Here is a 24,487-nt window from a genome sequence, read left to right on the forward strand (position 1 = left end):
ATTGGGGGTAAGAAAGAATTGGTGAGGGAAGCCAGTAAGAGAACTCGCTAGATCAGGAAATCATCCTGCATGTTGACTAGAGACTGAATGGGGTCCATTAGGGCATCTGATCCAACCTCTGGTCGCTTCTGATGTCTGAACCTTTTCTACCTTGCCTCTTGCCAAAGTGTCCCCCGACTTCCCCTTGTATGCCTCTAATGACAAAGAGCTCACTGCTGCAGAGGCATTCCTTTTGGAACTGTGCAGAAGGGATGGGGCGCAGAGTGGAGACTGATTAAGCCAGGGGAAGCCTCTGTCTTCACCTCCTGCCCTTTCTCTCTCGTGCAGTCTCTCGCTCTGTACCACTTTCTCTTGAACTCTCTCTGCTTGTCTCTGTGAAACTGGGGTGTCCTTTGATTCCCCAGTGCTGAATGATTGATTACAAAGTAATCAGCACAAGCTCAGCCTTCTGCACGCACCAGACTGCAGGCCCTGGTGATCGTCATTGCGGTTAACAGTAAGATGACAGGGACAACAGTGGCAGCAAATGTACATGACAGAAGATAGTCCAACTCTGAGGGACCATCACCCTAAGGCTCTCAAAGCAGGCTCCTTAAGGGCACTGAGGACCCCATCCCAGCTTATCAAGGGCAGCCACCTTCCAGGAGACGAATGGTAGGCAGTTCTGGGAACTTCAACAAAAGCTCTGAAGAGGAGCCCCAAAGTGATCTGAACCTAGTTTCCCTGATTCTCCCCCGGCCACCCCAGCCACCCTCCTGGCTGCGCCTCGGGGCAGAGGGCTGCACAGGCGACATTGTGGCATTGGAGCAGGGGGTGGGATCCCCAAATATGACCCCTTAGAGGCAGATCTTAGGGAAAGGGAGTGGGGCCGGGGCTCGGAGAGACAGGGGAAATGGGGCCTATAGGGGGCCATCAGAACACTGTTCTTCCCCAGGAATCGGATTCTGCTCGCAAGAACTTTGATGCTTGCAAACAGGTGGTGAGTGAGACAAGGTTCACAAGTTTCAGCAGGCACGGAAGAGTGGGACCACTTTAATAAAGTGTTTTGTACTTAACAGGTTGTAGCAATTAGTAATCAGCTCCAAAGCAAGCTCCTCGAGAAGATTCTTTCCCTCCCCTTGACGTTATTTTTATTTTGCATTCTATAAGGAATACCTAGGCACTGCAGAAGATCTAGAAATACAAATACATATCAGAAGGGTAATGACACCCCCACACATTCACCCTATAATTTCCCCCCACAGAGATGTGTGGCCAATGATATGGTGTGTTTGCCTTAATTCATTTTTCTCAACTTTTCCATTCTTTCGAGAGTTTTAAGCACTACTGCCATGACCCAGCACCCCCTCAAATCCTTCTTCAGAGCGCAGAGGGCAGAGTTAGTGCAGCCCCTGCCCTGGGATCCAAGTCTTGACCTGAGGGGGGATTCCCTGAACTTCCAAGATGGCCATCTCTGTCACTGCTGCATCCAGGCAAGGTGGGACAGGAGCTGGGGAGCAGGAAACGCCGGGGGTGGCCATCTCCCCCACCCCTGGCTGGGCCGGAGGGTCAGAAGCAGCAGCCAGCTCTCTTCTTTGGCCTTCTGGGGGTCACCTCCACAAGGGAGTCCTTCAGGCGGTCTTCCTGCATCTTGAGTGACCTGTATGGCGACACCACACATCAATCCTCTGTCTCACCTTGAGGGGCAGCAGGGAGGGGCCCGTGGGTGCAGCAGGGGGACTGGGGGATTGTTCCCCCCAGCTTCCTCTCTTCCCACTTGCCCTGCTCCAGTGCTGCATCCCACACGGCACCCGAAAAACAGGGCCACAGAGACTTTGGCCTGTCACTTTCCTAGCCTTCTTTCCAGCCTCCTGTGTGCTGGCCACTGTGCAAGGGACTCTGAATAGGACAATAAGGCCAGCATGTCCTTGCCTTGAGAGGTGAGGTGACAGAGAGAGAAGGGGCCTTCAGAACCCAGGAATGAGGAAGCACACACAGGGGCGTGTCATCGAAGTTTCTCGAAGGATTTAGGGAGGAAGGAGACAGTGTCAGAGCTGAGACCAAGCAGTGGATAAGGGTTCGCTAGCAGAAAAGGGGGGTGCATTCCTGGCAGAGGGCAAAGGCTCAGTGAGAAAGAGACAGAGCTTGGAGGCTGGGGAAATAAAAGACGCTCATTCATTCATTCATGATAGATTTACTGAGTGTGGGCCACTGCACAGAATCACAAAGCCTAAAGACTGGCCAGAAAGAAGCCTTGAGGCTATAGGGGCTCAGGGTCCTGGGGGCTTGGAAGCTGCATTCAGGAACTTGGGCTTTTGTCCTAAAGCAAAGGGAAACTATCCAGCAGTTGTCCATTAGAGGCTATCCTGTGATCGGGTGAGCGGTTTCCCAGACTCACCCTCGCTGCTTTGTCAGAGAAGGGGCTTCCAGATCATCTGATCTAGGGTCCCTTCCACCTTACTCATTTCCATCTTTTATTGGACTCCCAGTATGTGCCAGGCCCTGAGTGTGGAGGGAGAGGGCTGGACAAAACAGACCCGGCCCGGCCCTCCTAGAACCACAGTCCCCGGCAGGCGGCAGACAGCAACCAGAAACCAGACAGCTGCATGTATAATTACAATTTGTCCAAAGGGACTTTGAAGGACACAAACAGGGGACAGGGATCCAGAAAAGTGGTGGGACGGAGAGTGGTCAGGGAGGGCCCCTCCGAGGGGCTGAAGCTGAGTGAGTGAGTGTGCATGTGCACAAACGACTGGACCTCCAACCATGAGGGCCATTTCCAGGCATTTGGTTTTATTCTAAATCTGGTGGAAACTGGGACGCCTGGCTGGCTCAGTCAGAAGGGCTGCAACTGGCGATCTCGGGGTCATGAGTGCGAGCCCTGCGTTGGGTGTGGAGACCACTTAAGTGAATAAATAAAAATAAAAACTTCTTAAAAAAATTAATAAATCTAGTGGAAGTTACGAGAAGGTGGAGAGCAGGAAGGGGACCCTTTCTGTCCCGCCGCACTGCGCAGATGAGAAAGCGGGGTGAAGCTTTCAGGAGGTGATACTGTCCTTGGGACTGTAGAGCTCCACTCAGACTCTCCCCAGTGCTCTCTCTCCTTCCCCAGAGGGTGAGCCCTGTGGCTTCACGATGCTTCCTCAGAGCGGGCCTTCCCTTCTCACAGGAGGGCTCTGGAGGCTGCCTGGGGGACTCTGGGTGGGGAGCAGTGGGGTGGCACTCACCGGGCCAGGTTCACCATGGGCTCCAGGATGTTGTGACCCAAGGTGGCGCTACACTCACCAAAGGAGACCCCCAGCTCCTGCAGACAGACAGACGTGTGGGAGCCCACTGACTGTCCCAGCGGCAGCCCCCCACCACCCCCCAGCCATCAGACGGAGCCCCACCCAATGCGCCCATCCGCGAACCGCCCGGGAAGCCAGCCCCACCCCGGCGCCCCTCCCCAACCGGCCTGGCTGGCCACCTGTCAAACATGCCACCCCAGAGACTTTCCACAGCCCCCTCTCAGAGTGACCATGGAAAGCCTGTGTCCCGACTTGGAAAAATGTCCCTGGGGACATTTTAAACTATTAGTTTTGAGGTTTTTGTTTTTTTTTTAATTTCGAAAATACTTAACTGGGGAGGGGGACGTAATATTGGAACATAGAGCATTCAGTAAGTGTTAAGAGCAAAATATAAACCCCTCCTGTTAGCGTTTGATGTGTATTTCCATTCTGTTTCACAGAACCCATTTCCTGGGGGGTGAGTGGGCTCCAGGTCATCGTGCTGTTGGGTTAAAGTCCAGGAACCTGGGGCTCAGGCAGTCCCCGGTCGAACATCAGCGACCTCGCGGGGTTCAACCCCACCTAAACCTGGACTTGAAGCTGCTCTTCTGACTTCACGTTTCATTGTAAGCATTTCCTCCACGCCCTCAGATATTTTTCCAGGACAGGATTCTTGATGGCAAATGCCAGCCTCTCACATGAACCTCCACAGCGTAACCACCAACTACTGCCAAATGTTTGTTATAAATAATACTGTAAAGAACATCCTTCTGGAAACATGCTTGATTTTACATTATATGCAGGTATCCATTATGCTGTTCTCTTAGGGATTATTACTTCTGATTCTTTCCTTAGGATAAATTGCTAGAGGAGGAATTACTGTGTCAAAGAGATGAGCCACTACATTTAAGGGGGGAAAAAAATCCCACCAACCAAGGAGCCACGATGATGAGAAAGGAGAGGAGAAGGGGCAAGATACACAGTATGGAAATGCCAAGAGGGGTTGTGGCAGAGGGGTGAGGTAAGGGCTGGGTTCTTTTTCCTTCCTTATTATTCTCCAGAGTTTCTGGAATGTGGTCAACTTCTATTCATAAATAAATAGTATCCACTGTCTGCCCCAGTGGATGGTGCAGCCGTACTGGTGGGGCTTTTGATGCAATCTTGTCAGGGAAGAATTTGGGTCCCAAGATAGAATAAATTAAAAGGAATGTGATGTTAATTAGAGACCGGAGAGAAAATGAAGATTTGATTGGGAATTTTAAGTGAAGCTTTTAAAACCTTTTTTTTTACTCTGAAGATATTTTTATATAGGTCAGAATGTTGTGTGGGGATCTGCTAATTCAATGTGAGGTCAATGTCATGCTCACCAGGACAGCCTCATGTTTGGGTCTGAGATCAGGGAGAGTGGGAGGCGGAGGTGGCCAGGCTGCTGTCCACTCTGACCTGGCCTTTGGCAGGGAGGGGCAGGAATGGAGAGTGGATCCTTCTCAGTTGCCCAGGCGAGGGAAACCTGTTCACTACTCTCCAGGGAGGGGTCCGCCCAGTCCAGGCTGGGTGGGGGGCTGATGTCCAGGTGCTCACCTGGGCCAGTTGCTGTCCGGCCTCGATCGGCACCTGCCGCTCCTCCTCACAATCCATCTTGTTTCCCAGGAGAAGGATGACCACCCCATCAGGCCCTGATTCCTGCGTATAGAACACACGCCCTCAGCCACACATGTTGAGGGCCTGCTCTGCTGTGCCAGGCCCTGCCCTCCAGGAAGCTGACAGGGTACACACCCCCTCCGCCACCTTTCCGTGTCACACTCACTCCACACCCTTTCCCCACCCATGACTTTTTCCCTTCAAGCTACAGTAAGGCTGCCCCTCCTTTCTGCCTGCAAACATGTCACCCATTTTCCAAGGCCAGCCTCAAAGGTACCTTCCCCAGGAAGCCTTCCAGGATTGTTCCTGCCCATGTTCCCCTCTTCTTGCCTGTGCTGAACAGCCCAGCACTTGATTACACAGGCTGGTTTGGCTTGTTTCCTAATTGTTTCATGGCAATGACAGTGACTATTAAGACTAGCTTCTGTTTACTGAGTGCTTACTGTATACCCAGTGTTGTTCTCAAGACAATTTTGTCAGTTAATCCTAACAACTGTAGGAGAGAAGTTGGAAAATTGAAGTTCAGAGAAGTTAAGTCGCTTGTCCAAGATGATAGAGCTAGGGCGGGGGGAGCTGGGATTCAAACCTACGTCCTGTCAGACCCAAAGCCCATGCTCCTTCAGTAGCTTCTGCTTTTACTCTCTTCAACTAGACCAGAAACTTCCAGAGAGAAGACAACATGCCTTTCTTCATACCCCTCTGCTGTGCTAGTACATACTGCAGAATTTCAGTATATGTTATTGAATATTCAGTATATATATCAATTAAGTACATGAGTGAAAGAACTAGAGATGTGGAGACAGAGGAATTGTCACCTAGAGTTGTACTAGACATACATTATCCCCAGGTGTTAAGAAGACGTCACCAAGCTGCTGTATACAGGAAAGAAATGTTCAGAGGATAGAGGAAGTAGTTTGTTTTGGAGGCTGTACTTTGCGGTTGTGGTTTCTTCCTATGACTATGCTGCCAGATCATCCTGCCGCACATGCCCTCAGTGGGTCACATCACCCACATGTCTGTCATGTCATTTGTAATCCTGGGAAAAAAGGGGGCGAGGGCAAGGGTACAAGTTCCTTCTTGACTCCACAAACCAGGGCCAACCCCAACAGCCGTCTGCAGGTAGCCAAGATGGCCGCTTACCTGGAGACATTCCAGCCAGTAGCGCACGTGGGCAAAGCTCTCCTGGGAGGTGATGTCGTACATGAGGACCACTCCATCTGCCTTGCGGAGCAGCTGCCGAGTCATGCTGTGGTACCTGCCCAGACAGTCTGCCTGAGGCTGTGCCTGTGGGCGGATCCCTAGCCCTGGTCTCTCTGGGGCCTCAGCTACTTCATCTGCAAAGTGGGAGGCTTAACCTTTCCTGCCTCTAATTGCTACCCACATAGAGTGTGCAGACGTTTTGCTTCTCGCAGTATGATTGTTGAATAGGTAACTGTTCTCATGGCTTGAATTTCAAAAGGTACCCAAGAGTACCCAGTGAAAATTCTGGTGTCCCTCCCCCCCCACCCCCTGCCATCCCCACCACTCAGTCCCCCCTCCCCAGAGGCAGCCCAGTGATACCAGTTTGCAGAGGAAATTTATGAATATACATAAATGTATGTATGCGTCCGTGCACACCATATACATACACACATCCACACACAGACCCTTTCCTCCCATTAAACACAAATACAGTGTAAAACACTCACTGTATCATTAATATTCAGTAATCTGTACTTTGCCTTTTCCAGTTAATAAAACGTCTTGGAGGCGCCCTTGGGTGGCTCAGTTGGTTAAGTGGCTGCCTTCGGCTCAGGTCATGATACTGGAGTCCTGGGATTGAACCCCATGTGGGGCTCTGTGCTCAGCAGGGAGCCTGCTTCTCCCTCTCCCTCTGCCCCTCCCCACTCATGCTCTCTCTCTCCGTTTCTCTCTCTCAAATAAATAAGTAAAACCTTTCAAAAAAACACCAAAACAAAATGCCTTGGAGGGGTTTCCCTGTTGGTACATAGAGAAAGTCCACAGTCTTTCTTTGTGACTTCCTAATATTCTACGGATTGTGCAACTAGACCCTGGCTCGGCGGGTCTTCCCGGCCTCCTGTTTAGACCGTTCCTGGTGCTTCACAACATAAAACCACACTACTGTGGCGATGTTGCTCTTACAGTCATGGATGAGTTTATCAGAATGAATTTTTGGAAGTGGAACTGCTGGGTCAAAGAAAAGGTGCCTTGTAAATTTTGACCAACTGCCTAGCTAGAAAGGGGTGGGCCAGCGTTTTGGAAGGATAGGAGATCAGGCAGTTGTCCCCTGAGGGCCACGTGGGGATGCTAGGCCAAGGGGCCTCTGGCTCTCCTGCCCCCTTGGTCAGCCCGCTGGAGCTCGACTCCTTGCTGCCTCCCCGAACTCCTCAGTCCTTAGTGGGTGGATGCCTTTTGGGCCCTTGGTTGTCTCTTGCCTATGCTGGAGTCTTCAAGATCAGGGCTGCCCTCCATCCCTCTGCGCCTCAGGCTCAGCCTGGGGGCCCAGCACTGGGGATGGTACCCGTTACCTCTCCTGGCCAGCTGTGTCCCAGAGCTGCAGCACGAAGCATTTGTTGTCCACCAGCAGAGTTTTGACCCGAAAATCCACTCCTAGGACACACAGAGGAGCATCAGGCCTGCTTCTAAGTTCTCAACCAGGACTTCCAGCCCAAACCTGCCCCAGGATGTACCCGTCCCCAACACCAGCCCTTCTGGCTGCTGGGCTTCCTTCCCCTTGGCTCTCCAAATCCCATCCATACTCAAGAGCCCATATCTTCCAAGAGGCCTATCCTGACCCCTAGCCTGTGGGGTTCACGGTCCCTGCAGCACTCCCACCCCCTCACGGTCAGTGCCAATTCGAGGCACCTTGCATTTTTTTGACCTCTGTGAACATAGCTGTCTTCCCAACTGCACAGCAACGGTTATTCCTCAGGTCACTCTGGACAACCAGTGTCATTATTTTATTTTTATAAATGTCACTATTTTATTTTTATAATACTCCCTGTTTCATTCCTGATTATGGCCTGGGTCTTCCCCTTGCAACCAGACAGCAGGGTAGAAACAGGCAGCCTGGGAGGGTGGGGAGAGCACTGGCTTCAGGGATGACCGATGGCGCTGGGAGCTGTCTACCCACTGCTGCTGTACCAGCTGTGTGACCATAGGCAGGTTGCTTTACCTCTCTGAGCCTCCCCTCCTCATTCTCAAAGTGACAATATAAAAAAGACCAGGGTCATGAGTTCAAGCCCCACATTGGGGTAGAGCTTATTTTCAAATAAATAAAATAAATTTAAGAACTATCTATAAGAAAAAAAAAAGAATAAAATAAAAAGAGCCACATTGCAGGGGAGGACTGAATGACCCATGTTTGAGGTTTGGCTTGGGGTGGGGGGTGCTCTGGAGGCGATCCTTTTATCATTATTCTCTTCTCCCTGAGCCACAGCCCTTCAAGGTTCACAGTCCCCCACCCCACCATGGTCATGATTCCAGACCCTTCCTGTCCCTGGAAATAGGAAGGTAATAGTGAAATCCCAGGAGGGTTTAGAAGCTTTGGGGGTGCACCTTCCTGACAACCCCCAAAGAATTTAGGCAGAATAGGGAGTGATGGAGAAGGACTTCTTCCCCATCCCCACTCCGTTTCCTATGGGAGCCCTGAGGCAGCATAGCCCATGGCAGGCCCCAGAGCAGCTTGGGGGAATGGGGTGCCTCCTCATACCAGCCCTGAGCTGGGTAGAGACCTTTCTACCTGCTGCGGCCCCTGGCAGTGGTTGAAACCTTGCCCCACCCCCCATGCCCTCCACAGGAAGTGGCAGCGTGGGCACCTGACTTGGCAAAATGGTGAAGCAGAAGTTTGCCTGTAGCATCCGTTTCCCTTTATTGCCCTCTTTCCTGGATGTCTGAGGAAGCCCAGGGTCTGTAGGAACCAGAGATTATCTGACCCAGCCCCCCTGCCCCATAATATCCAGCCTCGGCTTAACTCCCTACCATGTAGTGTATGAAGGACTCTAACAAGTACACCTCGCCTTTCCTAACTCTGCCATTACTCCCACTGCCATTACCGTCCCACCTCCCTGCCCACCCCCTCCCCAATCCAGCCATGTGGCCCCTGTGCTGTCCCCAAAACATGTTAGAACTTAACCACGCAAATCGCTAAAAATATAACAGTCATCTCCTCCCCAAGGAATCTGCTAGTGTACATGAGCTGCCCTTGGGAGACAGTCATGCTGAAATCAACACAGGCTAACTCTTCTGGGGTGAGGCATGTGCCCTGAAAGCAGAAAACCATGGGTCTGAACTTTGCACCCCAGTGAGGGCAGGACCCTTAACCAGGTCCTCAATGATCTGTTTCCTTCATCTGTAAAATGGGGATATGGAAAAGCCTGGCCAAAAATGCACCTTCACCTGTAACTCAGTTGTTTCTGGCTCTGGTCCTCCACCCAGCCCCATTCTCGAATGCCAGCAGGCTGGAGTTCTTATCTTCCGAGAGAGGGGGTGGGAATGGAGGCGGTGAGGCCAATCATGGAAATGTTCTCCACTGGGGAAGCCAGAATCCACCCCATTAATAATGAAGCTGAATGGATGATAGCCACCAGGAGGCGCCAAACCGCAGCTGGCACCAGGACAGACGTGGCTCACCACCATCCTCAAACACCGACCCCGGAGCCCATCCTAGAGACGACGCCCAGCTGGTCAGCAGATGGAGCAGGCTTGTCCCGTCTTTTTACAATTACACAACCTGTGTTTTTCTTGATTGAATTTTGTGGAAACTTCTTATCACATAATAATGGGGGCAGGTCAGTTATCTAAGGAGGGCTTTTGAAAGGAAGGAGGCTTGAAGATGCTTTGGTGCTCTGTAGGTGGTCAGTAACCAGGACCTTCAGTGATGCATAATGGTGGCCTTGCAGAGCCTGTGACCCTGCCCAACAGCAGACTAGGCCTGCTATGGGTTCTCGTTCCCCAGCACACTGAATTTTTAACTGGTTCCCCAGGTGAGGATTCTTAGAGAAAGATCGGAGAACCTATCTTGGAGTCTCTCTTGCATGAAGACAGTCATTTACCCACGGGTCTGGCCCTGGTCTCCAGTTGGCATGCACCCTGAGGACACAAACACACAGATCCCCCCCCCACCTGTGCCTAAGCGAGCCCCTCTTCATTCCTGAGCTTGCATTTCTGCGGGTCTACACATTGCCAAGTGGTCACAGATCCCAACGTTTTTAGGGAGAGGAGTTTTTGTGTTTGGTGACATCTCACTGGCACAGGCCACTGAATTAGACATGATCAAATATTTACTTATAATAACAGCAATAAAAATAATATTTATTGAGCCGGTGCCACATGCCAGATACTATTCTAAAAGCTTGATATGTAGTAACTGACTCATCCTTACAACTATTCTAGGAAGCCAGTGCTCTTGTCCCTCTCATGCAGGTGAGGGTTTGGGAGCTCAGAGGGGTTAATAATCAGCCCAAGTTCATCCTGCTAGTCAGTGGCAGAGATGGGATTTGAACTCAGGTGTCTGAGTTCCTAACTCACCATACTCTAGAAATACATTCTGTGTAAGTTACTCAGCCTGCCCGAGGCAACTTCCTGCCCCAGCTTGGTGGACAGGGCTGGGGAGCGGAGAGGGCTGAGGGGAATTGTGGACAAAGGCAAGTAGGACCGTGGACCCTGCGGTGGCCTGCCCACAGGCCACGTGGGTGGGGACTTGCTTGTTTTCACCAGCAACCGGCTCTGGCACCTAAATTGCAGGGTGCTTTGTTGATGGGGCACATTATAAGCTAATCAGATCAATGCAGCAAGCAAATTACCTATAATTAGAGATAATTAGTAAAATAGTAAGATTATGCCCATATAACATAAAGTCTAATGCAGGGCCTATGGCCAGGACAGAATCTGCAGCTTCCCTGGGGGGGAGATGGCTCTCTGTGGCCCCCGTCCGGCTCCTTGGCACCAGGGCCCTGGGTCTCCCCTCCCTCCACAACCTCCCTTCCCAGGTGGGCTCTTACCCACGGTGGCGGTCAGCCCGGTGGCGAAAGAGTTCTGGTGCAACAGGTGCAGGAAGGATGTTTTGCCCACGTTTGAGTCTCCCAGGAAGATGACATGGAAGAGGTAATCAGGGTCGGCAGGAGGCTCACTGCCAATGGCAGACCCTGGGGGCGAGGTCGGCACAGCCTCCCTGGAGTCAGTTCCTGGGTCTGGAGGCCTGTTCTCCGCTGTCGGCTGCGTGGGCCGAAGGGAGCCTTGTTCTTCTGCACGAGTAATTGCAGGTGAGGTCACAGGTTGGGTTTCCAGCTCAGCCATGGTTGGGGGGCTCTGCGTGTGCTCCTGGGGTCCTGCTCCACCCCCAGGCTGAGCCTCTTCCTGGGGAGTGTCCCGGGGAGGTGGCTGTGTTCTACGAGCTTCTGCTTCAGCCTCAGCCCATGATATGTCATACGCGAGAGGAGTGGGCCCATGATCTCGCTCGGAGAGTTCTGGATGCCCAGCTTTCAGACCATGGGCCTCACTTGATTCCTCTGGACGGAGGTCTCGCCCTCCTTGGCCCACTTGTTTCCTTTCTTCCACCTTGGGCTCTTCTTCTAGATGCTTGTGGGAAAGGGCAGGCAGCCCATCTGGACCAGGGGCCTGGCCATGAGCTTCTCTTGGAGCTCCCTCCTGCACGCCAGGGCCCAGCTGGGCCCACTCTGGTCCCTCTGCAGGAGGCTGACCTCCAGGCTCCAGATTCTGGGAGGGCTCAGTCACCCCTGGCATGAGGGCTCTGGCCCCTGGTGACCCCAGTCCTGGCTCAGATCCAGGGCCATGCGGGTCCTGACAGAGGGCCTCGCTCTGCCTGGGCGACTTGTCTGGGACAGGCTCAGACCCAGGGGTCTTGTCGTCTGGGGGGGGAGGCCTGGAGCTGTTCTCTGGACCCAGCTGGGGCCTGGGGATGGGGGGAGGTCACCTGGGGAGGGGGTGCATCCTCCAAAGGAACAAGCACTTTGAGGGCAGCTGTCACCAGGCTCCCTGACTCTCTAGTTGGGGCCCCTGGGAAGCTCCAGTGGGAGGGGGCCTCGGGGCCAGGCCCTGACTCCTCCTTAGGTTCCAGGCTCTGAGGCTGGACAGGTTGCCCTGGGCTGCTCTCCTGCCCATCCAGGCCCACTCCTTTGCCTTCCTCGGCCCTGGGGGGCATCCCAGTGGGGCTCCTCGGAGCACTGTCCTGATCTGAAGGTGCCTCCTGACCAAGCAGCAAAGCGTGTGGCTCTGAGATGGAGATCTGCCTGACTACTCGGGGTGTCTTGGGGCCTGAGGGCGTCCTCGGGGTTGGAGGCGGGCTCCAGGAGAGCTGCAAGGCTCTGTGTGAGGAGGTGTTGAAGTCTTTGAGGAGCTGGTCCCAGTTATCCTCCTCCCCAAACAGTCTGGGCAGGGGAGCCTCTTCAGAGGAGACTGCCTGGACATCTGGAGCCTTCTCGTCTCCTGTTCTGGGGACACTAGGAAGGGTTTAGGAAGTGAAGGTCAAGGGAATTTCTCCCCATCAATAACACCCCACAGCTGACCCCATCCCCCAGTCTCTGCTCAGGCAGTCCTTCTCACCCCGCATGCACCCTCATTCCTCCCCCTTCCTCCAATCCTGCCATCTTTCAGGACCTATATGAAACCTCACCTCCTCCAGGAAGCCTTCCCTGACCATTCTGGTTCATTTCACTCCTTTGAGCTGTAACAGGTAGAGTGAGGGCCTTCCTGGGATCCATTGCTACACTAGCCCCTGCACATGTGCATGTGCGCATATGTGTGCGTGTGTGTGTGTGTGTGTGTGTGTGTGTGTGTGTGTGTGTTTGAATCCCAAATGTGTGACCTTGGGCACATGATGACCTTTCCCCCCTCTCTGTGCCTTAGTTTCCTTGTCTGAGAAGTGGCCCTGAGCACGTCAGCCTGGCAGGATTGTAGTGAGGTTTAAGGAGGGAAACTCTAGGTGTGTTCTGGGTCCAGACCAGAGCCTCAGAGAACTCAAAGCCTCCCTCCTCCCTTTCAGGAAGCCCCGGTCCCCACCTTAGTCCAGGGGTGGCAGCTCCTTGTCTTGGTTCCTCCTCCACCTGCCAGCACGCGTGGCCCCTGGTGGCACTCAAATGGCCCCTGGTCACCTGCAGCTGTCCCTGCACCTCCTCCAGCCGTCCAACAAGGTCTCGCTCAGCCTCCCGCAGCTGCTGGTTCTCTGAGCTGGCCTCCTGGTGGGTGCTGCTGAGGCGGTTCAGCTGGGCCTCCAGCTGAGGGAGGGGGGAGTGTGATGGGGAGGGAAGCCCAGATGTTCTCCAGGGCAACCAGCCCCCACCCCGCCCCGAAGGCCACCGTGGGGGGTCAACTCCAGGCTCCTGGAGACCCAGCTTCAACAAAGCATTGTGGTGGGAGGGTTACCCCTTGTGGCCTAATTAGCTCTGTTAGCTCCCATCCGAGAGAAATATTTGAATGGAAGGTACTGAGTCAGACACACAGATGTCCAGCCCCACAAGGGCCCCACAGGTAGATGGGATCACACCCTCCTCTGCTCAGGGCTCTGCAAAGAGGGCTCATCTCGGAACCCCATCTGGTTCACAGGCACAGGACTCAGAGACAGAGCATGGCTTGAACACTCAGAAGGGAAGGTAAAGCCTCACAGTGGCATCCAGTGCCCTGTTCAGTCCTTCACACCCCAGGAGGTGTCTCTGCCCTCCTCTCCCACTCCTCTCCCCTCTCTCCGTCTTCTCCAGCCCACGAGTCTCCTCGTTGCTCCTGGAACTTTCATGGCACACACCTACCTCAGGGCCTTTGCACTCACTGTCCTCTATGCCTAGACTGCCCTTCCCCAGGTATCACATAGCCCACCCCTCATCTCCTTCAGGCCTTTACTTCAATGTCAGCAACTCAGTGAGGCCTTCTTGGACTCCCCTGTCAAAACCCTCTACCCCTTACCCTGCTTCCCTTCACTCTCCTTAGCATCTTCACTCGCCAGCATGTTCTAGATTTTACTCGCTTGCTTTGTTTATCATCCATCTTCCTGACTAAGCCTATAACTCTGTGGGCCGGGGTTTGTGTCATGTTCCTCAGGACCTAGAAGAGTACCAGGCACTAGTAGGCACGCTATTCATAATCACTGGGCGAAGGAATGAATAACTTCAGGAGAGAGACTTCATGTCTGCAGGGACAGAACAAAATGGCCCCATGTAGAAAGCCCAGTCTCCTCCCTTGGCTGGTGGGACCAGCCTCCATTTCTGAGGAGGAGCTGTGGCATCTGGAAATCAGCCCGTGATGGGAAGCTGTGACTTGGTGACAGAGCCTGGCAAGGCAATGGTGGAAAAGTCTCCAGGCACCTTGTCCAATGCTGAAGGAAAGCCGATTGCCTTGGTTCCATCAGATGGTGATTTTACTAAGGTCAGTGGTCTGGGAGTTGAGAAAGGAAGAGATGGTGGGGCAGGGTCTCAGACCCAAAGACTTAGCCACAATGCCAACTGGCAGTGACTATGGGCTACAAGATCTGGGGTTTCGGGGCAATAGGGAGCTTGGACGAATTCAGAGACAGTACAAATTGTGATGCATAAAGCACCTACTGTGTGCCAGGCGCCATGCTAGGCCCTAAAACAGGGTATCTCTAGTCGTCCCAGCAACCTTCTAGGGCAAGGGTTCTGATATCCAATTCTCTGATGAGGAAACCAAGGCTCAGAGACCTTAAAAACCTGCCCCAGGTCACTCAGTTGATATTGGAGACAAGAGTTGACTACCACCTTCACCCTAAGCCTCTCCAATCCTGGGACCTCACGTTGGCCCAGTGCCTTTCTGTTTCCAAGTGCTTTCCCCTTTATTAGTTCATTTGACACAACTAGCCTAGGAGAGACTGTAGATGTAGCTCATCCCATTTTACAGATAGAGAAACTAAGGCCAAGACGAGCCAAGTTATTGCCTCAGATCTGCATGGCTCTTAATTGGAACAGCAGGGATTTGAACCTGGACCTTTCCAGTGGCCCCTCTGCACTACCTTGCCTCATCTCAGAGAAGGGGGCTACTCTCCTATGGGAGTTCAACGACCCCCCTCAGAATTCTCAGAAGATGGGTGTCAGACTGTGACTCCTCAGAGACTGGGCTCCCAGGCGAGCGCTGTCACTCACCTCCCTCTGGCCTGCCGTCAGCCGTTGAAATTCACGCTCCTTGGCCTCCAAGACCTCCTGCATCTGAGAGCTGAAGGCCAGGCCCCGGGAGTCGCTCTGGGGAGCAGAGAGGTTTCAGCCCCTGTGCTGCTGCCTCTGAGTCCCAGCAGAGCCAAGCCAGCCCTCCCCACACTCCACCTCCACCCAGGCCTGGGGTCTGGGGTCCGGGATGTCCTGGCAAGGCCGGATCTCAGGACCACTTCCCTGGTGCAGGCTGAGATGTGGCAACACAGTGGAGGCCTAGAGAGTGAAACCTGGCCCAGCTGGTCGGGGTGGGGGGGGGGAGACAACCCACTCCCAGCAGCCTCCTGCTGCCCCACACTGGCCAGTGTCCAGCCCCACTACTCAGCCAGCAGAGGAGCCCAGGGCTGGGGTCGGGTCGGGCTGCTGGTGGGGGGTCACCTCAGCCTGCAGCTGCTGCTGCTCCCGGCGGATCTGCTGTTCCATCTCCTCATAGAGCTGCTGGACCTCTCGATGGTGGTCAGAGTCCCGCCTGGAAGGGGTGGGGGTGGGGGGGCCGGGTGGCCGGTGAGCACCTGGGGACCCTGCTGCTGGCAGGGGTGATCTGGGCCTGGGTTTGGGTTCCATCCCGCTGCTCACCTCACTCTGCCAATGGTCACCCTGTCACCCTGGGAACGGTTATCCCAATAGCAGCCCCTGACTCCTACCCCCTTGACCCTGTCACCTGAGAACGGTTATCCGAATAACAGTCCCTGACTTGTACCCCCTTGACATTGGTCACCAGGATCCCACCATGCTGACTCCTGTAACCATCACCAAGACATTTGTTCCCCTGTCACATGGTCCCCTTTGCCCCATCACTCTGTCCCTACTTCCCGCTGTCTCCATCCTCCACCCCCTAAAACAGATCCTCCCACCTGGGGCAGTGCTCTGTCCATGCCCACCCCAGGGTCACCAGGTGTAATCTACATGAGCAGTGCCCCCTGGCGTGGGTGCCTTGTGTGGAGGACTTGCCATTCCCACTGCCACTCAAGGCCCGGCTCTGTCCTCCTCCACAGGTCTCCTAAGCCATCCCTCCTTCCAGCCCAGCCCTGCCAACCAGCTCCCCAGGTCTGCCTCGGATTCCTGGGCTCCAGGCTTCTGGAGCTGAGGGAATTCCATTCATGCTCAGCTAAAAGGTAAGCAGCACATACTCCATGCCAGACATCAGGTGCCCCGGCTCCCGGCCCAGCCCCACTCACTTTTTTAGGGTCAGCTCCAGAAACTCCTTATCAGCCCGTGCCTCCTGCAGGCGGCCACTCATCCTGGCCAGAAAGCCCTCCAGGTTGCCTGCCAGCTGGGGCTCCTCCTGCCGCAGCTTCCTCCACAGCTGCCAGAGCTCCTTCTGCCTGGGGAAGGGGGACAGCCAGACCCGAGGTATGAGGTGGGCCCCGGAAGTGGGGTAGAGAGACATTCTCCACTTTCATGGCAACACTTTGAGAGACATGGGCACCTGGGCCACAAAAATCTGTTTATACTCTACAAGATGCAGCTTGAGTTGCCACCTCCTCCAGGAACCTTTTCCAGATGTACCCTCTCCCTTTTTGAACCCCCACAGCACTTTGTTGCTCCGTGATGTGGTGATGAATTATGCCAGGGGGAGGGGTAAGGATTGGGAGCCTGACAGCCCAGGACTGCCATTGGCCTTCTCTCTTCTCCCACTCTGCAGCTGTGTGATTTCTGGCAACTCCCGTGCCCTCTCTGGGCTTCTTTGTACAGTGGGGAGGCGGTCACCTGCCAGGTGAGCTAAGTTCGCTTGAGAATGAGCCACGCCCAGTGAAGGTCCCAGCCTGGGATCTGGCACAAGGCTGACTTTCAATTACTGTTGCTTTCGCCTGGATTTAATTAAGTCATGAAGACAGGTGCCAGAGGGCTGAGCCAGGGCTAAGCTGCCAAGTGGGTAAGTGACTCCCCACCACACCTGCCCCTCCAGCCTGTCCCCTCAGTCCCAGCAGGCGTGCCCTACAACAAACACCTGGCCCCACCCTCTGAGAGCTTGTCCCCGCAGAGCCTGTAGGTACACAGGCAAGGGTGAGTCCCTTGCTGGCTCTAAGAGACCCAGGGGGGTCTGGGGGGTATGGGAGGAGAGGCAGAGTTCCCTCTTCTCTGGGCATGAGTGAACCCCATGAGCCCAGAGCCTGAGACAGCTTGGAGGAAATGCCTTCCCCTCCTCCAAACCTGCCCAGCCCAGGGCATTGCTCTACCTGAATCACTCCGTCCTTTTTGGTTAAGAAAGGTACCCTAGGGCAGTCGTGTTTTTAAGAATATGAGTACCTTTGGGAGGCTGATACCCCAACCCGCTAATTCTGGGGAGCAATCACATAGGGCAGGACGGATGGGGGCGGGGAGAGAGCGAGTAAGGGCAGGAGGGCCTCCTGGAGAGCATACACTCTCCACACAGGTTCCAATGAATCCCATAATTGTCCCTACGATCGCACTGCAGCTGGAAGACAGATGTCAAAGGTTAGGCCACTTGCCCACAGTCACACAGCTAACACGTGGCCAAACCGGGATATGCTCCCAGCTTTATTCGGTGGCCTCCCACCTGGGCATGGGTCCAGTCGAGTCCTCCACCCCACTGCCCGCGCATGGCCCTCCCCTGTCCTCCCACCCCCACACCCCTCCACACGCAGTGCTGGCCTTACTCCGGAAGTAAGTGGCCTGCCCCCAGCTGCTGGATGAAGGCAAAGAATGCCTCCTTCTCCTCCGGGTCAGCCTCCTCCAGCCCTGGGAAGCTGGCGGCTGCGGATTCTCTCTTGGAGGACAGTGGCCTCTTTCTGTGGAGCCTGTGGGTGCTCAGGCTGGAGCCAAAGATGTTCTCTGTGGGACAGAGGGGACAAAAGGCAGCAGAGTGGGGTTGACTTGGCCCCCTGATCTCCCATCTTGCCCAGCTCTGGCCCTTGGGGAAATAATTCTGTATTGGTCACATAGATAAAGGACCATGTTCATACATTCATCCTATTGTCCCTGGGAATCTACTCAAGGTAGATATTCTGCCTATTTTATGAGCTGTGAGTGCAGATTCCTGGCCTCCCTCTCCGTTGTCCCCCAAACTTTTGGAGACTCGGCAGACCCGAGAACTCTGGATGGCTCGGCAGTTTGAGCCTGAGCTGTACTTTGCAGGGTCTTGGCAAGGACATCGCACCTTCCCCGAATCGAGAAGATCAGTGGAAATATTGTGCCCTGCTGACCTTGGTCTTTTTAGGTCCTTTGGGGCCTGTGTTGAGAAGCAGGTGTTGGAGTAGCCCTGCCCAAAGTGGGGCATAGGGCCTGGGAAGCCCCTAACCACTATATATCACCCTTTGCTTCTTCCCGGGGCCTGGAATTCCCTTCACCAAAGCCAGAATGTGACCTTTCTCAGGCAGAAACAAGGCATGTGGGCTTGCTTAAGCTCTTGCTCAAGGGAGAAACTTTTGTTGGGGAGAAGAAAAGTGAGGCATCAGAAAGTAAGCCTGGAGGCCTCCTTGGAGAAGGGGGATGCTAATAGGACCCCCTCTGCCCCACCCCCCAGCCAATGAACTGCTCTTGCTCATTGGAAAGGAAGTAAGTGGGTCTCCTGGGCTAGAGTCTTAAGGCCCAGCCTGGTCTTAAACCAACTGCCTGCCCACGCAGGCTTAGATTCTCATCACCAGTATAAACCATACCACCATCCATGCCCTGAACGGCTCTTGGGGGTGTTGTGGAGGTCCCCTGTTGCATTTCCTGTCAGCCCAGCCTCCCCAAGCCAGGCATGCTGCATGTGATGTCTGGCTGGGCAGCAAGTTCCCAGAGGCCCTCCCAGGACAGACATACTGAGCCCAGAGCTGAATTCTTCCAGGGAGAGGCGTCCCTTCTGCTCCACATCCACCCAGTCAAAGATCATTTCCAGCTCCTCCTCACTCCCCAGGAAGCTGAACTTGGCCACCTGCAAGGAAGAAGTAAATTGGCACTATTCCCACTGGGGAAGACCCTGGGGGTCATCTTCCAAAAAAGAGAGGGGTTCAGACACTCCTACCTCCCCTCTCCCCAGTTTTGGAGTCCCAGCCCCAAGCTGACCCAGGACCTACACTGGAGGCTCCGGAACCCTACCCAAGATGGCCCTCTCAGCAGGGTCCCGAACTCCCTCCATGCCTTTCCCCTTCCTCCATCCAACACCCAAACTTACCTGTTCTGAGTCTCATCCCTTTAGGATCCTAATAAAGGACAGTAGCTAATCCTCCCCAGAATGTGTTTATCGGTATCCCCCCAAAATTATCTAAAATTTGAAAATAAGTCCAAAAGGTGGACAGCACATTCTTTCAGCATTCCACAGGGACAAAGGCCATCCACGCATCTCCTGGATCATAGGAATGTACTTCATTTCATCCCCTGGGACACACTGGAAGTCCCAGACTAAATGAAGTCACCTATTAACTTGTAGATTTTGTCCAGGAGAGATGTAAATAATTTTTGTCTACTGGAACAGATAACCTCATAGATTTATGGCCTGTTGTACATTAACAAGCTTTGAAAACTCTAACTCAGCAATCTCGTTCTAAACACTTCTTTGATATCCAGTTGTGTATTTTTTTAATGCTCTTTCAACCATTCACGGCATCTCTCATTAATTAATGAGCTAAATAAAATCTTTGAGTGGGATTTATTTTATTTTTGCCCAAGGGTCATGATTTTATCTCCTTTTTTTTTTTTAAAGATTTTATTTATTTATTTGACAGACAGAGATCACAAGTAGGCAGAGAGGCAGGCAGAGAGAGAGGGGAAGCAGGCTCTCTGCTGAGCAGAGAGCCCAATGTGGGGTTCGATCCCACAACCCTGGGATCATGACCTGAGCCAAAGGCAGAGGCTTTAACCCACTGAGCCACCCAGGCACCCCTGATTTTATCTTCTTGAAAATTATACTTTAAGAGTTTTGGTGGGGCGCCTGGGTGGCTCAGTCGATGAAGCATCAGCCTTCTGCTCAGGTCATGATCCTGGGGTCCTGGGATCGAGCCCTGCCTTGGGGTCCCTGCTGAGCAGGGAGTTTGCTTCTTCCTCTCCCTCTGACCCTCTCCCCTGCTCCTGCTCTCACTGGTGCTCTCTCCTTCTGTCAAGTAAATAAATAAAATCTTTTAAAAAAAGAGTTTTTGGGGTGCCTGTGTGGCTCAATCGGTTAAGCGGCTGCCTTCAGCTCAGGTCATGATCCCAGGATCCTGGGATCGAGCCCCACGTCAGGCTCCCTGCTCAGCAAAAAGCCTGCTTCTCCCTCTCCCTCTGCCTTCCTCTCTGCCTACTTGTGCTCTCTCTCTCTCTATCTCTCTGTCAAATATATAAACAAAATCTTTTAAAAAAAAAAAAGAGTTTTGGAGGTTCCATAGAGATGCCCCACTAAACTCAGCCATCAGAACCAAATAACATGGATGCTGAAGAAGGGCCCCTCATGGGCTTCAGGAAACCCAAGCCCTTCCTCCCTTGGCTCTTGGGGAGAATCCCATGTGTGACAGAACTTCGGGTTTGCTGTTTCTTTTGTTGTTGTTGTCTGCCTTTTTTTCCTTGCTGATACTGTGTTTTCATTTTTGGTGACAGTAATGGTAGGGGATTCAACTTTATGGACTGGCCATTGGTGGTCCTTGTGGGATGCATGATAGAGACCTAATGTCTTTTGGTTGGGAAGCAACAGAAACTCTGATTTGCTGATCTTTGCTGTTGTTTAAATGGTTGTGCAAGGCAAAGCAGAGACTCATGACTCAAGGAGATATTTGCATACCCAAGTTCATAGCGGCACTATTCACAGTAGCCAAATGATGGAAGCAACCCGAATGTCCACTGAAGGATGAATGGAAAGACAAAATGTGGTCTTCACATACAGTGGAATATTTTGTTCAGCCTTAAAAAGGAAGGAAATTCTGACGCCTGTTACAGCATGAATGAGCATTAAGGACATCATGCTAAGTAGACATCATGCTAAGTAAAGAAGCTGGTCACAAAAAGACAAATATATTTTCCCACTTAGATGAGGGACTAGAGTGGTCAAATTCATAGAGACAGAAAGGAGAACGGGGGTTTCTGGAGGATGGGGAGAAAGGAGAATGGGAGTTAGTGTTTAATTGGGACAGAGATGGGGAAGATGAAGAAGATCTGGAAATGGTGGTGGTGATGCTTGCACAATATTGTAAAATATACCTAATGCCTCTGAACTCTACACATAAAAATGTTTAAGATGGCAAATTTTGTGTTATGTATGTTTTATGACAATTTTTTAAAAGATTTTATTTATTTATTTATTTATTTATTTGAGACAGGAATGGGGAAGAGCACAAGCTGGGGGTAGGGGCAGAAGTAGAGGGGTAAGCAAACTCCCTGCTGAGCAGGGAGCCTGATGCAGGGTTCGATCCTGGGACCCTGGGATCATGACCACAGTCGAAGGCAGATGCTTAAGCGACTGAGCCATCCAGGTGCCCCTTTTATGACAATCTTTTAAAAACTTGTGCAAGGGATATGTGTGACTGTAAAATGTTGAGTTATGTCTGTTTGTGAGCTTGACTAAGTCTACTAAAATGCTTGAATGACACAGACAGTGCTCACTTGTATCCCAGCTCTTTCTGTGAAATAGAGGTTGGTTACTTTGTTTGAAAGTTACAATCACTACAGATGTTTGACACTATACTAGGACCAACAGGGACAGAGAGATACAGCAAGGAAAATGGGATACATTTTTACTTTCCAAAGAATAAGGAGGTGGTTTTGTCATAAGTGTCTGATTGTTCTAGAACATGAAAAGGGATGAAAATGCAAATCTGAATTGGATAGATACCGTTGTGGAGGGTTTGCTTAGTTGAAAGGGAATCTTAGTTGCCTTGATTTATAAGACCTAAATCTGAAAATAAGCTGTGAAACATGTTAACACTTTACCAAGTGCCAAATTTGGCTCAGCTTCGATGGTTTTAAATAATTTTTTAAAATTGTGAAAGTTTTACTGCCACGTGTTATTTTAATGCAAAATTAGATTTCAGCTCTATCTCTATTAAAATGATAAATTGATCATAGAGCTCTTAGCAAGAGTTAAAAATAAGCTACTGTTTATCTTCTGTAAATTGCCTGCCCAAATAAATGATTCCCTATGTCAACAGAGTAAATTTCTCTACTTTATTCTGGCTTGATCATGTTTTCAAGTAAAAAAAAAAAGAAAATAAAAAATTGAAGTCACCTCTCTTATAAAAAAGCTAAATATTCTTGTAATCACGTTACCTTCTCCAATGTTTATCTCAAAATATTTTATTTTATTGTTGTTTTGATTCAACAGGTAGCCAAGTACTATTTCTCAGATTCCTATGATCCTATCTTTTTTTTTCTTTTTTCTTTTTTTTTAAATTTCTTTTCAGCATAACAGTATTCATTGTTTTTGCACCACACCCAGTGCTCCATGCAATCCGTGCCCTCCATAATACCCACCACCTGGTTCCCCCAACCTCCCACCCCCCGCCCCTTCAAACCCCTCAGGTTGTTTTTCAGAGTCCATAGTCTCTCATGGTTCACCTCACCTTCCAATTTCCCTCAACTCCCTTCTCATCTCCATCTCCCCTTGTCCTCCATGCTATTTGTTATGCTCCACAAATAAATAAAGCCATATGATAATTGACTCTCTCTGCTTGACTTATTTCACTCAGCATAATCTCTTCCAGTCCCGTCCATGTTGCTACAAAAGTTGGGTATTCATCCTTTCTGATGGAGGCATAATACTCCATAGTGTATATGGACCACATCTTCCTTATCCATTGGTCCGTTGAAGGGCATCTTGGTTCTTTCCACAGTTTGGCGACCGTGGCCATTGCTGCTATAAACATTGGGGTACAGATGGCCCTTCTTTTCACTACATCTGTATCTTTGGGGTAAATACCCAGTAGTACAATTGCAGGGTCATAGGGAAGCTCTGTTTTTAATTTCTTGAGGAATCTTCACACTGTTTTCCAAAGTGGCTGCACCAACTTGCATTCCCACCAAAGTGTAAGAGGGTTCCCCTTTCTCCACTTCCTCTCCAACACATGTTGTTTCCTGTCTTGCTAATTTTGGCCATTCTAACTGGTGTGAGGTGGTATCTCAATGTGGTTTTAATTTGAATCTCCCTGATGGCTAGTGATGATGAACATGTTTTCATGTGTCTGATAGCCATTTGTGTGTCTTCTTTGGAGAAGTGTCTGTTCAAGTCTTCTGCCCATTTTTTAATATGATTGTCTGTTTTGTGTGTGTTGAGTAGGAGGAGTCCTATGATCCTATCTTAATCCAGTGGCCAAAATGTTCTCTGATAGCTCTTCTGATTTTGCCTTCCCAATATAAGATCCTAAATCTAGAAAAAAAATTTAGGATATCCTCTGTATCTATTAAATACTTCACCATTTATAAGAGCAGGATGGGCAATAAATAACAAGTGTTGGTGGTGAGGATGTGAAGAAAAGGGAACACTCGTGCTCTGTTGGTGGGAATGTAAATTGGTGCAGTCACTCTGGAAAACAGTATGGTGGTTGCTCGAAAAATTAAAAATAGAACTACCCTTGGGAATCCAGCAATCCCACTCCTAAATATGTACCTGAAGATAACAAAAACGCTAATAAGAAAAGATATCTGTACTGCCATGTTCACTGCAGCATTATTTACAATAATAGCTAATGTACAGAAAGAACCTAAATGTTCATAGAAGGATGAATGGATAAAGATATGGCATATATACAGAATGGAACCTTACTCAGCCTATAAAAGAATGAAATCTTACCATTTGCAACAACATGGATGGACCTTGAGGGCACTGTGCTAAGTGAATTATACTAGACAGAAAAAGATAAATACTGAATGAACTCACTTATATGTGGAATCTAAAACCAACTAACCAACCAACAAATAAACCGAAGAACAGACCTCATGAATACAGAGAACACATTGGGCAATCCCTGAGGCGGATGGGGGGGGTGTCAAAAAAAGTACAATTTCCAGTTATAAAATGAATATGTCATGGGAATGTAATGTATAGCATGGTGACAATGGTTAATAATACTGAATTGCATCTTTGAAAGTAGAAGAGTAAATCTTGAAAGCTCTCATCACAAGAAAAGAAATTTTGTAACTGTATGGTGAAGGCTGTTAACTAGACTTATTGTGGTGATCGTTTTGCAGCAGGGACAGATATCAAATCATGACACTGTATACCTAAAACTAATATAATATTACATCAATTATGCCTCAATAAAAAATATGTGAAAAAATAATTTTCAAAAATTATAAGGAAATTCAAATCCCCGATGCTGAAATATTTCTAATGTTCTTTTGGGTAATATAGATAACTTACAACGTATTTTAAAAGCTCATTAAGTTTGATTAATACGATAAAAGGATTAAATACCGTGTTATGTTTAACACCCGCTCCTAAAAGATAATGAGTTGATTATTATCGCTAAAGATAAATCTTGCTGTATTTGTTGCATGTAGATGAAAATAAAAACTGAGGGTTTA

The 24,487-nt window shown here is 51.0% G+C and overlaps 1 protein-coding gene across 1 annotated transcript in view; it reads right to left on the reverse strand.

Moving 5' to 3' along the window:
- Window positions 1-1,548: 1,548 nt before the first annotated feature.
- Window positions 1,549-24,487, reverse strand: part of LOC111147463 (RAB44, member RAS oncogene family) — a 28,347-nt gene continuing 5,408 nt past the window's right edge. The window contains 13 exon segments of the mRNA XM_022503493.1: window positions 1,549-1,639; window positions 3,207-3,283; window positions 4,827-4,928; window positions 6,027-6,141; window positions 7,415-7,496; window positions 10,889-11,762; window positions 11,764-12,346; window positions 12,906-13,120; window positions 14,993-15,088; window positions 15,434-15,524; window positions 16,234-16,380; window positions 17,677-17,851; window positions 18,824-18,935. Coding sequence (XP_022359201.1) covers window positions 1,549-1,639; window positions 3,207-3,283; window positions 4,827-4,928; window positions 6,027-6,141; window positions 7,415-7,496; window positions 10,889-11,762; window positions 11,764-12,346; window positions 12,906-13,120; window positions 14,993-15,088; window positions 15,434-15,524; window positions 16,234-16,380; window positions 17,677-17,851; window positions 18,824-18,935 — 2,760 coding nt within the window.

Source organism: Enhydra lutris, unplaced genomic scaffold (genome assembly GCF_002288905.1).
Source record: "Enhydra lutris kenyoni isolate GAN:26980312 unplaced genomic scaffold, ASM228890v2 scaffoldscaffold17, whole genome shotgun sequence".
NCBI lineage: Eukaryota > Metazoa > Chordata > Mammalia > Carnivora > Mustelidae > Enhydra > Enhydra lutris.